Source organism: Haliotis rufescens, unplaced genomic scaffold (genome assembly GCF_023055435.1).
Source record: "Haliotis rufescens isolate VD_foot unplaced genomic scaffold, xgHalRufe1.0.p SCAF_63, whole genome shotgun sequence".
In the NCBI taxonomy this organism is placed as follows: Eukaryota; Metazoa; Mollusca; class Gastropoda; order Lepetellida; family Haliotidae; genus Haliotis; species Haliotis rufescens.
The window spans coordinates 2,149,379-2,163,610 of NW_025964354.1; the positions used below are offsets into that span (position 1 = coordinate 2,149,379).

Here is a 14,232-nt window from a genome sequence, read left to right on the forward strand (position 1 = left end):
CTCAATACAATGTTTCTTCCTAATACAGGATAGTACCATTTCAAAACACACTCGCGTGGTAACATCTATGTACGTTTACTACATCACCATCAAGTGCAACTAATAAGACCAAAGCCACGGTGCAAGTTTGCATATTTGTGTGGGTCAGCACGCGACATGTTATGCAATATATTATTTAGAAAGGACACGTTAAGAGGTTGCGATCAGTGAATTAGCTTGTATTCCCAATATCGAAGTATGGAACATTCTGATAATAGTGAGTGAGTTGGGTTTAACGCCGCTTTTAACATTATTCCAGTTATATCACGGCGTGTCAGCTTAATGTGGGAGGAAAGCCCGAAGTGATGCAGATATCTGACGTTTACCACTTCGGTGAAACCCACGAGCACGGGTATGTTGCTGACAAACCTAGAAACATAATCGGGGCGAACCGGGATTCGAACCCACAATCATAGGTTTCTGGCGTGGCCAAGGGATGCAACTCTGCACAGCGAATCGCGGCGCCTTAGACGACTGAGCCACCCATGCCCCCCATTCTGATAATAGACTACATATATAACACGATTGTGTAAAAGACTTGCTATTAAGTCAGTGACAAGCCGTTACAGGTAACGTGATCAGGGTGACGCCAGAGAGTCATCGTCAAGTTCCCAGTGAGACAAATTCATCAATCAGTACAAAGCAATGAATAGTGCAGCAACTTGACATATATACTTAATTATTGGCGTCCAAAAGGTATTGCCTTGTAGCAGACTTTATAAATTACATTTGTCAAACTATCCTTTCGTCTACGTTCAAGTATGGCCCATGCGAGAAAATTATTTTCTAAGTATCTAAGTATGAGAATGTTCGTGACCCAAATTGACTCTTTCACCCTTTTGTACTCTTATTAGCTACATCCCAGAGGAAGGAATTGCTCATAGCAGAGAAATATTTGTTGAAAACCTAAAAAAATATCCATTTTGTTATTTTATACATTTTAGTCTTAATTATGCATTTAGTGCTTTTCAGTAGTCCCACTTGTTGAAATGAAATGAACAAAGTTCACATCAATATTAACTAGGGTTAACATCCATGGTTATGAACTGTTTGATAGGAATTACATAGAAGCTGACGGATGACAAAGTAGACCCAATTTATGGATAACAAATTCGTTATCAACTGTAAAGGCGGCGTTTCGGTATAGATCCTTGAACCGTTTTCAAGTTTAAATGTTTTCCTTATTTGTTACATTATGCATATTCGCAGTCAGAAAGGATCCTTATTCAACCTTATGTGTTGAAGCCATTGCCAAGACTAGTGTGATCATGAAGTCGAATTTTCAAGTGACCCACTTAATTAAGACAATGTACAGAGTTACGTCCAATAGTCGTCCGAGGATCCCAAATTCTCTCTGATTACGATTATTGTTCTGTCAGCACAACATCCTTGCTCTCTGGTTTCACAACAATCAATCTTTGCTCTTTCCCGCTCATTAAGCTGACACAGTGTAATACAACCTGAATACTGCTTAAAGCCCCGTTAAACCAACTCTCTAACACACAGGCACAATAATGTACACAACGACCGCCTTAACATGACATAGATATTAATGCGTGGTTGACGGGTATATATGTGTTGTTGCTTTGTGTCAAACTCACAGTAGAACTTACCCCTGTACCCACCACCCGGAAGTTGAAAGGCTCACCTCAAGTAGATATACCCGACTACCATACCAACATGTGTGTATGTCAGTTCAGGGAAGTCTACACATAGTCTGTGCAAAATCCTTCATGGAGATCAAAATACGTCATTTGTGGATTATTATCCTGATCTCATGTGGTGCTAGATGTAAGTATATGTGAATTATATACTTGAAAATAGTACAGTTGAACTGCTTCACTGCACACAGCCCAGCAGAGCGAACATTCTCGTGTGTGCTGTTCAGCAGAACGTACATTCTCGTGTGTGCTGTCCAGTAGAACGTACATACTCGTGTATGCCATTCTTTGGAATGAATCAGATTCCAATCAATCTTTCAATAAATATTTTCTTTCAGTCTTGTGATCGTTAAACTCTAGCAATAACAACCTGACTAATGTAATGCACAGGACTTAACAACAAGCCGGCCTCCATGCGTTAACCCTCTAACGTTCAGTACGTGATGTCCTCCGATTACATGCTTTGTCACACATGTGGCTGTTCACAAGAGATTTGTTCTAAACGGTTGGACGATGTGTACATATAACATGTAGGTAATCGAAGGTGTCGACGTTCCTCTGTCCCGTATTCACCAGTGTTAATACCGGCATATACAACTCACTGTGCGATAACGCACCCATTGTATGTGTAATTGAATGCTAAGCCATGTATGTAAAGATGCATAGAAATGAGAGGAAGTTAATCCCCGGGCAGTGACACCATATCAGCCCCTCTGTGTACAGGTGATATCACTTTAGTATTATTTGTCATTCAAACAAGCACAATGACACCACCACGGGGCGGTCGGGTAGCCTTGTGGTTAAAGCGTTCGTTCGTCACGCCAAACTGTGAGTGAGAGAGTGAGTGAGTGAGTGAGTTGAGTTTAACGCCGCTTTTAACAGTATTCCGGTTATATCGCGGCGTGTCAGCTTAATGTGGGAGGAAAGCCGGAAGTGATGCAGGTCCCCGACGTTGACCACTTCGATGAAACCCACGACCACGGGTATGGTGCTGACAAACCTAGAAACATAATGGGGGCGAACCGGGATTGGAACCCACATAGGTTTCTGGCGTGCCCAAGGGACGCAACTCTGCACAGCGAATCGCGGCGCCTTAGACGACTAGGCCACCCGTGCCCCGTCACGCCAAAGACCCGGGTTCGATTCCCAACATGGGTACAATGTGTGAAGCTCAGTTCTGGTGTTCCCGGCCATGAAAGTTCTGGAATATTGCTAAAAGTGGCATAAAACCATACACACTCATCCACTTGCTCACTTGCTGTAGAGTATGAATCCGTTTATTTAATAGTAGAAGTATCAGAAAAGTAGAAGAAGAATACCCTGTAAACATAATAATATTGAATTTATCACATTTAGAAATAACACAGTATAGCACATGTCACAGTAGTATCACAGATACAAAACAAAGGGAGATAAGCGATACCTTACTTCTCACATCTAACAAGAAATAAATAGTATTACATTGAAGACAACCACTTTCATATGTTCAATAGACGTTTTTGGCTAGAACTTTAGTTCATATATACTACTATCCATTCTATGCCATAATAACATTGAACTTTTTTACAAACAATATATATGCTAATCTCATGTCCACTCTCTTTAGTACAACCTCTCATCTTTAGCTCGACATCATTAGTACGACACCACGAGGTACATTCTCGTTGAGGCAGATGATCCAATCAGCAAACCAAAATCCTCAATATCATAAATAAGATTCACACTAACATGAAATACATGTGCTATTCATTAACCTGGCCTAAACGAAGAACAGGTAAGAGAGAATACCATGTACAATACCTTTGTTAACAAAACTGTATAACACAAACAGGAAACGGTTTTGTGCAAATTCTATTGAATTTTTATATACAAAATAAAATACAACTTGAAAACATCCATAAATTCCTCACTGTTGCAGATAACCAGTGTTTGCATGTATAGCAGTACCAACTAACTGACTCTATGTTAAAGTGGTCGCTGAGATTGTGCAGGTTCATTCGGGATATTTCACATTCTCAATTTGCACTTACACAGGTTTTATACGTATTTGAAACGTTAGGGTATTTGTGTTCAATGTGTTGAAAAGTCGACTTTTTCTAGTCACAGATTGCGAGAGTGTCATCGTTAGAGAGACGGAAACGGCCAGATTCAGGTGGCAGGTGCCACGAGGGACATCTGTCCTTGCAATGTATGTGCTGAACCCAAATGGGACCGGCGTCCTCCTCGCTAACACAGCAAACCGGCACCTTGTCGGCGGGGCTTGTGTCCTTTGATATGAACAATGTCAGCAGATCTGATGCTGGGACTTACACTTGTGGTAACGGAGGACTGAGTGATATCATTCCGAACTGTGGACAGACGCTCGTTGTTCTAGGTGAGTGTATATCAATGCAATTCGATTTTTAGCCCTACATTTCCATCCTCAGATGCTGAGAGTCAGACTACAGCCATCGCCTACCCTGGAGATAACAGTACAGTCAGCTTCCTCATCCCACAAGGTGGTCTTGGGACAGGATCTTCATTCTACTTTGTTACACCAAGTGGTGTGATAGCCTTTATTCTTACAGCATCGGACGTATTCATAGCCACAGATCCATATAAAGATAGAGTAATTTTGGAAGGCAGCTATTCCTCGAGGAACATCACATTTGTGCTGAAGAACATTACAAGATCGGATGCAGGACATTATAATTGTAGCACTGCGGGGTCTACCAGTCATATACCGAACTGTGGCTTGAAGCTTATAGTCATCGGTATGTTGTTTACATTTGATAAATCAACCATGTGCATACGATATGAATGTGTTTCAGGAGCCAACTCAAATCAGAATAGAAAGTATTGTGTGTCTTCCTCACCTGACTCTAATAATATATAAAATGACATAATATAAACAAATAAACGACTTATCATAGCAAAATTTGTGTGTCTTGTAAAAGCGTGCCAACAATCATTTCAGGTGAGCCAACCAAGCCAGTCACATCACTTCAATCAACTCCCGTGGTTGGCAGGAACGTCACAATGACGTGCTCATCTACATCTACAACACTGCCTGCAGATCATGGACTGACCTTCACCTACACCTGGAAGATAGATGGTGTCAACATTAACTCGCCAGGTGGCGCTAGTCTAACAGTTCTGGTTGAGAGTCATGACCCACAAGATATCACCTGCCACGTGACAGAGGATGAGGGCCTGGGGGGAGATAGCGACGTTCTGATGATAACTCCTGACTGTAGGTATATAACTATAGATTACCAGATACACATCGGTATGTGGTGGTACTTGTTGTTAGACAGTGTAACCACAGTGGAATGTCTACAACTTTGAACTGCATACAAATGGTGTAATGCCAAGGTTACCGTCACTCTGAACACTATTCCGATTGAATTAAACTGAACAAAGATAGATTATACTTTTCCTAACTTGCCTGTACAGCACAAAGTGGAAGGTTCATAATGTATATATAAATACTCAATAGTGTAATATTACTTGCTGAACAAAATACCCTGTAATGATAAATTTGCTATTTGAAAGCACTACTGTACGTGTGTATTGGGAAAGTGTTGCTTGGTTTGTAATATATATTATAAAAAAAAGGCTTTGAGTTTGAATTGATCATAGTATACACATGCCCAACAGTTAAGCGCCACCGACCATTTTTGTGAGCTGTTACTTTTGGCACTTAATGATGACTGTTATAACGAGATGTATGTACGAGTGTTATAAGCCGTATATGTAAACCTCATGTGATGCAAAAGTTGTCCCAAAGCAAGTTTTTCTTGTGTTCCAAAAGAATATGAGCAGAATGGACTTTTACCGAAGACCAGAAATTGAAGGATTAGAAAACATTGAAAAACTTTTTCTGTCATGTAACTGTCATGATATCAGCAGATCAAATCAGTTGTCACATAGACACCCTAGGGAGTGCAGAGTCTATTGCAAGACAGAAACGTCAGTAACGTGTGTATGATCCACGGACATTGACCACAGCTTCAACCCTACGCCCTCATACTCATTACAAGTCGTTGAATGCTTCTCTGAGGCAAACGGATCCATTCTTCATGAAGTGCGGCTTCAAGTCCAGCGAGATTTTGAACTGGGGGATCACTATGTCTGATTTTCCGGCCAAGAATGTCCAAGAGATGCTCAATCGGATTAAGATCCGGACTACAGGCCGGCCAAGGAAGAGTAACAATAGCTTCTTGACGCAAATAAGCCAAAACTGCCCGAGATCTTTGTGGTCTAGCATTGTCGTCCATGTAAACAGGTCTTGTCTGAAGAGGATGGTTGTCAAAATGAGGGACTACCACTGGACAAAGAACGGCATCTTGGCATTGTTAGCAATTTAGGTTTCCAAGAATTGTCACCAGCGGAAGTTTGCAGCCGAAGGAAACACAACCCCCTGCCACATGCTAAGGTCTTCTGGATGTTACTTGGTGCAAAACGAGCATTACGTTGCCTCCAAACACGTATTCGACCATCAACAGTTCGAAGCAGCATTCGACACTCGTCAGACCAATGGATCCTTCTCCAGTTGGCCAAGTTCCATCGACTATGGGCACGACACCATATCAGACGATTCCGCATGTGCCTCTCAGTCAGTTGAGTGAGTGAGTGAGTGAGTGAGTATGGTTTTACGCCGCTTTTAGCAATATGCCAGTTCCATCGACTATGGGCACGACACCATATCAGACGATTCCGCATGTGCCTCTCAGTCAGTTGAGTGAGTGAGTGAGTGAGTGAGTATGGTTTTACGCCGCTTTTAGCAATATGCCAGCAATATCACGGCGGGGACACCAGAAATGGGCTTCACACATTGTACCCATGTCGGGAATCGAACCCGGGTCTTTGGCGTGACGAGCGAACGCTTTAACCACTAGGCTACCCGACCGCCCCCAGTCAGTTGAGGACGTTTTACTGGTCTTCTGGCGTTATATCTGATGGATAATTCACTGCAGTCTTAAATCTGTTCATGTGGCAAATGGATTTCGTCTGACTATCCTTAAAAGACGTCTATCCTCTCTGTTAGAGGTCTTTCTTGGACTAAGACTTGGACATCATTGGTTTGACCATGTTTGACAATCAAACGAGTGATAACACTGATGACGACCCATTTGCAGTGGCCATGCATGACATGCCAGCAATTTTCATGCCTATCACTTGCCATCTTTCAGCGTTCGTTTCCTTTCCTTGTGGTATCTGGACAGATGTGGGTTCATGAAACATGAGGCCTAATTCAATCATATTTCGTATTTCTGATTCCCACACGTGAAATCAAGAGACTATGAATATGGTGGCGCTTAATTTTTGTGCATGTGTATATAACACTATATATATTTATATTCTAAAACGACACATGTGTTTCTCCATGATGATACAAATGGAACGTTTAGAAGAACGTTTTCAGTATTGAGTTATATTTCTAATTATTTGACTTTACAATCGAATTGCAATTACTTTCGTTTATGTAACTAAAAACCAAGTTTGAATTGATTCGTAGCACTGATCTTACAGATCCTCCGTACAATGCCAGCATCTCGTCAACATCTGTACAAGTCAAGGAGGCTGACGTCGTACCCCAGGTCACGTGTGTCAGCACGTGTCGACCTGCATGCTCATATTCCTGGAAACAAGGATCTCAGACAGTCGTGACTGGACAGGTCCTCAGTCTTGGAGCAGCAAACAGGACCATGGCTGGCAGCTACGTGTGCACGGCAACTAACACATATGGCATAACACAGAGTCCTGCTGTTTCACTTGATGTCCAATGTGCGTATGGCTGCATTTCATGTTAGAGTAAACCATGCTTGTGATAAGAGGCGACGAACGGGATCTGGCCCTCTGACTTGCGTAGATCGATGCTCATGATTTCAAACACTGGATTGTCTGGTCCAGAAACGATTCAACAACAACTGGCGTTAAACAACAAACAAATCATGTATAATAAAATAGAGTCTGGATCAGACAATATAGTAATTGACATCATGAGCATCAATTTACGGCAATTGTGATAACAGGACAAACAACCAAAGATATAACATCACCACGGCTGATCACCCAATCCCTCTGGTCGCCTTTTACGATCCATTGTAAACCGGAAACTTCACGACGTGCTGAGAATGATTATTAAAGTGAATGAAGCATGATGACATGCTGGAACTAGTTTGTATGAAATATGGAATATAAACCACAGGTGGTCAAATTTACTTGAGTGAGTGATAATGGTTTTACGCCGCTTTGAGCAATATATTCCAGCAATATCACGGCGGGGGACAGCAGAAATGGGCTTCGCACATTGTACCCATTTGGGGAATCGAACCCGGGTCTTCGGCGTGACGAGCGAACGCGTTAACCACTAGGCTACCCCACCAACCCCAAACTTACTTGATACATCATATATATTTACAGAGATGCTTTGCATATTTCAGCGTCTTCACTGTTGTATTGACATATTTTATCTAAAATGAAGTGAAGATACATATCACAATGTTTCTTAGTTTGCATAATTTAGACAAGTCGCATTACAACTACGACGGATGGACAAAGTAAAGGTATAATTTAAATCCGCCTTTCACTCTTCAGATAAACCATCTGCAGTTTTAATGGCTAATGGTCAGTCCAATGCAGCTGGAGTTGACGAAAGAGGCTCTGTGGTTCTGTCATGCGCAGTAGACAGTAATCCTTTCTCCAGCATCTCCATCATGAACGGCACTATTCGACTGAACCACGTGACAGAGGCAGCCACCGCCAGTTTCAACTGGACTGGAGCGGATTGTCTTGACGGCAGCGTCTACACGTGTCTTGCAAGGAACATAGTTGGTGAAATGACAGCATCAGTAACAGTAAATATAAAATGTAGGTACCTTGATGAGACTCTAAAGGTATCTGGTTTAATAACCAAGATATTCACACATCTATTGATATATTCTACAGCCACGTATGCCACCTGGAAGTAGTATGTCCAATATTGAGCGTAAATTTTATGGGAAATTAGAAGGTGATATGTTGACTCATATCCTCATACTGACTTGTCAAGAAGCAATGTATTTGACAAGAAGGACGACTTTTCGATAAAGAAACTGCATTGATGTATAAAACTATAAAGTCACTGTCATTGCAATAAAATACTTGACAAAGAAATATTTTCAATGCAGGGAGAAACACGTGAAAAGAAATACTTTATACATTGAAGGTTCCCCGCGGCTCAATTTCCAATACCCCACAGGGAGGGACGTGTATGTTGACATAGGACAGCCAATCAGATTACAGGTGTACATCCTGGCCTTTCCACAACCGACTTTCACCTGGTTTAAACAGAATGGAGGTAGTGCAGAACCTGTCGACCTGTCAAAATGGCGCCAGTATGACGAGGCCATGACGTCATATATTGTCACAGATATTGTTGAAGAGACGGATTATGGAGTATATAATGTAAACGTCACAAACACACTTGGAAGATTCCGAATGCAATTTCAACTTGGAAAGAAAGGTGGGTTTGAACTAAATAATTGAACTAACTGAAACAAAATATACCTTTGACTGAAATAACACAAACACGCACCATTATAGTAATTCATTATCATGTGATCATGTTTCCTTATTGAATCTATGGTATTTTCTTTATCTTTACATACAGCACCACTTTCTGTACCGGAGAACTTCCAGTGTCAAAACAAAGCCGGCAGCTACATCCTTCAGTGGACACCGGGTGGTGATGATGAGACAAGAGGCGTAGGGTTCCTGGTGGAACAAAGACTGCCACAGGCTAACTGGACCACAGTCTCCGCCACTGTTGCAAGTGATGGTATGATGAGACAGGTGCAGTTTCCTGAGTCTGGAGACAGGACAGTCTTCTTCAGGCTCTATGCTGCAGAGGGCGCTGCAAGGACGTCACCAGTGACAGCGTCATGTACATCATTCACTGTTGCAGTCGACAATGGTATGTCAGACCGATACTATATTTCAATGTTCATTGTATGAATATTTTTGTGCTCACTTTTATAACTTTTTAACTTTTTTTTCAATAAACATATCCTTAATGTTTCAGAGATCGTAGAAACATGATTATCAAACTTCATTACGCTTTAATCGTTGTTGAAGTTTTCATTTCCTTCCAGGTAAAATATGATGCACGTCAAGATCAGATAGACAAAGCGAAAACATTTTATTGCTCTTACGGGGGCGTTCACCATCCAATTTCATTCGTGTGATATTCAAATACTATTACTTACGATAGGCTCCGATATCATGCTTCTAAAATTTGACTTTGTTTTGAAAGATGAAGCTATCTAAACTAACATCCCTTTCTCTGTGTTCAGGTGAGCTATCGTTCGGGGTAGGTGTGGGCGTTGGCCTTGCTGTTGCAGTAGCTGCTGCAGCAGTGTGCCTGGCTGTAGTTTGTATCTGCAGAAAGAAGCGACTGTCACTAAGGAATGGTATGTATACATGGCTTATCAGGATAGGAGATACACGTTTCCCTGAGACAAAGCACTAGCTCAGTTTATATTGCCACATGATATGGATGACAGTTCACTCAGACGACTCTCGAAATATGAGCGAACACACAACATGAACAAAGTATGTAGCTGATGTGGCTTAACAATGCTGTTGAAGGTTGTCTGAGGAAGCGGATCAGTAATGTTCGTGGCAAGTTCATTCTACAGCTGTACATAATGTGAACATTCGTCTAAATCTACCACATCAACACTAAAGCTATAAATGATGCATGGTAATAGGAGGGTAAGAACCTAAGACGTGGATGATGATGAAAGTGAAGCCCAACTCCAAAGAACTTGAACTGAGAAAGAGATACCAGTTTGACATAGTCAGAGACCTAATCCTGATACCATGTTTAACATGTTTGTGATATTTCAAAATGGATACTAGGGTACCAGCCTGATATTGGTATCGGCTTGTCATTATGACATAACTCTTGCATTATTAGTGAGTGAGTGGACAGGTTCTTTAAGACGCATCAGCAATATACCAGGTATTTGCGACAAAGTATGGACAATAAGTGGACCACTTCGTATAAAGTTCAACCAATTTCATCACTCCCCTAACTGCAGTCATGTGGTGTTCAAGACGTACAAACTGAAAAGGAATGTACTACACCAGAAAATGTGTGAGATGGACTTTACCATAACAGGATGTACACCATGACAGGACACAGATTTATACAGTTTGCACATCGGTTTTTCGATTCATACCTCAATGAACCGGAAAAAATACAGTCAATGTTTGAATGCACACAAGATACCGAACTATCGGCTCACATTACTTTTATACTGCCAACCAAGAATATTCTTCAAGATCTATGCACCACCAACAAATGAGGATGGGATGGTCAACTGAACACAAGATCTCTTTGGAGAAATAGCTGGAAGGTCATCAGGAAGAGGATGGAAGATGTCTGAAGCTGTGACGTTGGGGAATGTTTTTTCAGGCAACTTCTGTGGTTAAGATAACATCCATACAGCATTTCTCATGGGCCAGACTTGCATCAGTAAAATCAGTCCTCGCTTAGAGTTAACAACTGTGTCTGCACACATTGGGCAACTCATGTAGAAACAACTTGACACCAATAGTGATAGTGTCGCTTGGGTTTCTATCCATGTAATAATGGGTCACCATATGCTCATCTAATTTCACTGACGTGGTTTGATGGGATATTCCATTAAAACAATTATTTACTTGTGTTAAATTAAATGCACCTTATTGTAATATAATGTTGGATCGAAATGAAATATGTCAGTTAAGGACAAGTTCATTCTTTTATTTGACAAAATAAGCATTGTACACATACAATACTAGTTTTGTTGCTGACCAGTTAAAATGATATGAAACAGAAAATGTAAAACACACATGCACCACACTATTAATACACTATTGATGACTGGGATGATTTGATCACGCAATAATTGTTACGAACATGACACGGGTACAAGCTGTTATAGTGTGGGAGATCTGTGTTTCCAGATCCGTCGAGGCAGAAGGAAGAGGAATCTGTGTAAGTACTTTTGGCTCTTGCTATACTTAAAATAAGTGAGTACTTAAACATGTTGATGCTGAATTGAAAGTGGAACAGATGTGTTGTTCATTGTACCCTGTTATTACTGTATCAGTGTAGACTATATCATTTGTGATAAAACGTAATTCGCAGAGGAAAGTTAATTCATGTTATATGGACACACACAATAGAATGTCCTGCAATGTGACGCTACTGTTTCTATACAGATATCATGAGGTAGCTGCATCTACCGTGACAACTCAGCACAGTCGCCAGCAACATCGTCAGTCAGGTAAAACAAGGATTATAGACTGGACATAAGTCACATTCTTGTTTACTGGACCCGAAAAAAACACAATATTGACTGTGGAAGAAGACCGCGGTCGATGTTGTTTTGTTCGGGTTCATAAAACATGTAGTGGCATAAAATATAATTGTTTATTATATAAGAAAGCGACAAAGGCACATTCAAAATAGGCTTGGGGTCGCTTCTGTCGAATGTCACGTGACCGCTCCTTGGCAAATGAAATGGCGGAATTTCAAGGACATAAAGAAAGGAGGTTTATATCCAATCCTTGTCAACCAATGGTGTATTGTTGTCCTTATAATTTGGATTTCACGAAAAAAAGTTTGTAAAAATTTATCTCATTATAATTATTTGTATTTGTGATGCATATCTTCCTTGGTGTCTGGTATTTCCAGTTAGCATACTTATTTAAAATGTAAGGGTTCACAAGTTCCAGTTACCACAGAGAATCTGACTCGACTGTCAAAGATACTTATTGATGTATGGTTTCAAATACAAGGAGCTGCTGAGAACGCGGATGTTTCCACCTGGTTATCGTCGATTGTTTCAGTTACATGCATATCGTATGTCCTTGTTTCATGAAATATTGAGGTAACAAGGAGGATAAACACCATTATTGTTTATTGCGAGCTCAATCTTGTCACAAATAGGTTTACTGTGCATGGTTTGTACTTTGGGCGACCACAGGATGATGTGTAACAATACCATTACAGGTGCGGGGACATCTGGCAGCACTTACGACGCCCTCACGTCTGACAGGGACACGCCAACAGAAGCACCAGCTTACGAGAAACTAGAGAAACAGTACGTGAACATGGCGGTGTCTGCTGATGATGAGACCTAACTGCAATCATCAAAACAGAGTTCAGTGTATGACAAAGCAGCACATTCAATATGTCTCATTATACGTCTTCCATGAGGTCTTGGCTTACATCAGTGGGTTGGCTCTATCTTTCTATTTGAAAGCGTCTGAGACGCAATAATTCGAAGTGCCGAGTTACGTCCCTTAGGTGTGCCAGACACCCGTGATCGTGTGTATCTCAGATCCGTTGTGGATACCCTTCGTAGCTTTTCCGCACTGTACCAGTGCTCGTGGGTTTCATCAAATCAGTTTTCCTCCCACACCAAGCGTTAACACCATTTATAACTGAAGAATTCCTACACAGCTGCGTTAAACTTATTACCCAATATGAGCTACAATCACTAAGCAACCAAACTGCACACACACACTCCATTTTCTGTAACTATATTTGATTTCAGAGATGTACATTGTTTCCCCAAAGCAATCTTATTTTTAGAAGCTTATAGATATTTACATGTATATACATATACATATCTTTAAAGACAGTTTAAGAGAGATTATGTATTCCCTGAGGATGGTTAGATATAGCTGTAGTCACTAAAGCGCTGTGCAGTAGGGAACAATACGGCGGGTTTCACAAACACACATGCCACGACATAGCATACACTTGAAGCTTCATAGTAGACTTGACATACGTTTGAAGCGCTAACTTTTTTTCCAATCTCGTGTGCGGAAATATCGTTATGATATTGAGGGGCAGCATTACCTAATCGTCACTCAGTTCTCTATGTACATCTGCATTTCTTGGGCGTACCAGAAAACTACGACCTTCGGTTCGAATACCAGATTCGCCCTCTTTATAATTCTAGGTTTGTTAGCCCCATACCCATGCTCGTAAGTTTCACCAAAGTTGACACGCCCTGATAATAATACTCACCAAAGCACGGTTAGCTAACTCACTCAGCTAAACAATTGTTCAACAAACTGTATATGCTCAACTGTATATAAATATGATTTTTAACATGTACATTATTATCAGTATTACTTCTTTCATTTGGAGCCTCTTGATATCCGTTACCTATTGCGACAAGAAGATCATGATAATACCTGACACTAGCTGTGACGATGAACTCTATGTCACGATCCGAATGTTTCCCACCAGTGCTGACATGTTTGTTTGTTTTCAAAAATGCAATAGGCACTGTGTGTTTCTTCAGGAGAAAATTGGTGTTTCCGCGATTGCCTCCGTTGTCAAGCGGAATGTCAGTGGTATCAAAATACATAAAATTATGGTACTTGTTGTTACCCTTCCTGGCACTCGGCATTAAGGAGATACAGTACAATATGTCTGAGTTGGGTATTTCTTCACACCAGTACTGTATTACTGGCATAAGTCTAGACTCGTACAAGCAGC

At 41.0% G+C, this 14,232-nt stretch overlaps 1 protein-coding gene across 2 annotated transcripts; it reads left to right on the top strand.

The window, feature by feature from the left end:
• The first annotated feature begins 1,636 nt into the window (after positions 1-1,636).
• Positions 1,637-13,367, top strand: LOC124150175 (hemicentin-2-like). Of its 2 annotated transcripts, XM_048386956.1 has the most exons (11): positions 1,637-1,830; positions 4,127-4,453; positions 4,657-4,932; positions 7,215-7,469; positions 8,283-8,555; positions 8,893-9,189; positions 9,337-9,639; positions 10,019-10,135; positions 11,679-11,709; positions 11,937-12,001; positions 12,730-13,367. In XM_048386956.1, exons 1-11 carry the CDS (start codon positions 1,728-1,730, stop codon positions 12,858-12,860), a joined length of 2,178 nt encoding a protein of 725 aa, XP_048242913.1. In that variant the 5' UTR covers positions 1,637-1,727; the 3' UTR covers positions 12,861-13,367. The 2 variants fall into 2 exon arrangements, with proteins under 2 accessions (XP_048242913.1, XP_048242914.1); XM_048386957.1 differs by lacking the exons at positions 1,637-1,830; positions 4,127-4,453 and adding an exon at positions 3,953-4,074 and having other exon boundaries at positions 12,730-13,366.
• The last annotated feature ends 865 nt before the right edge of the window (positions 13,368-14,232 follow it).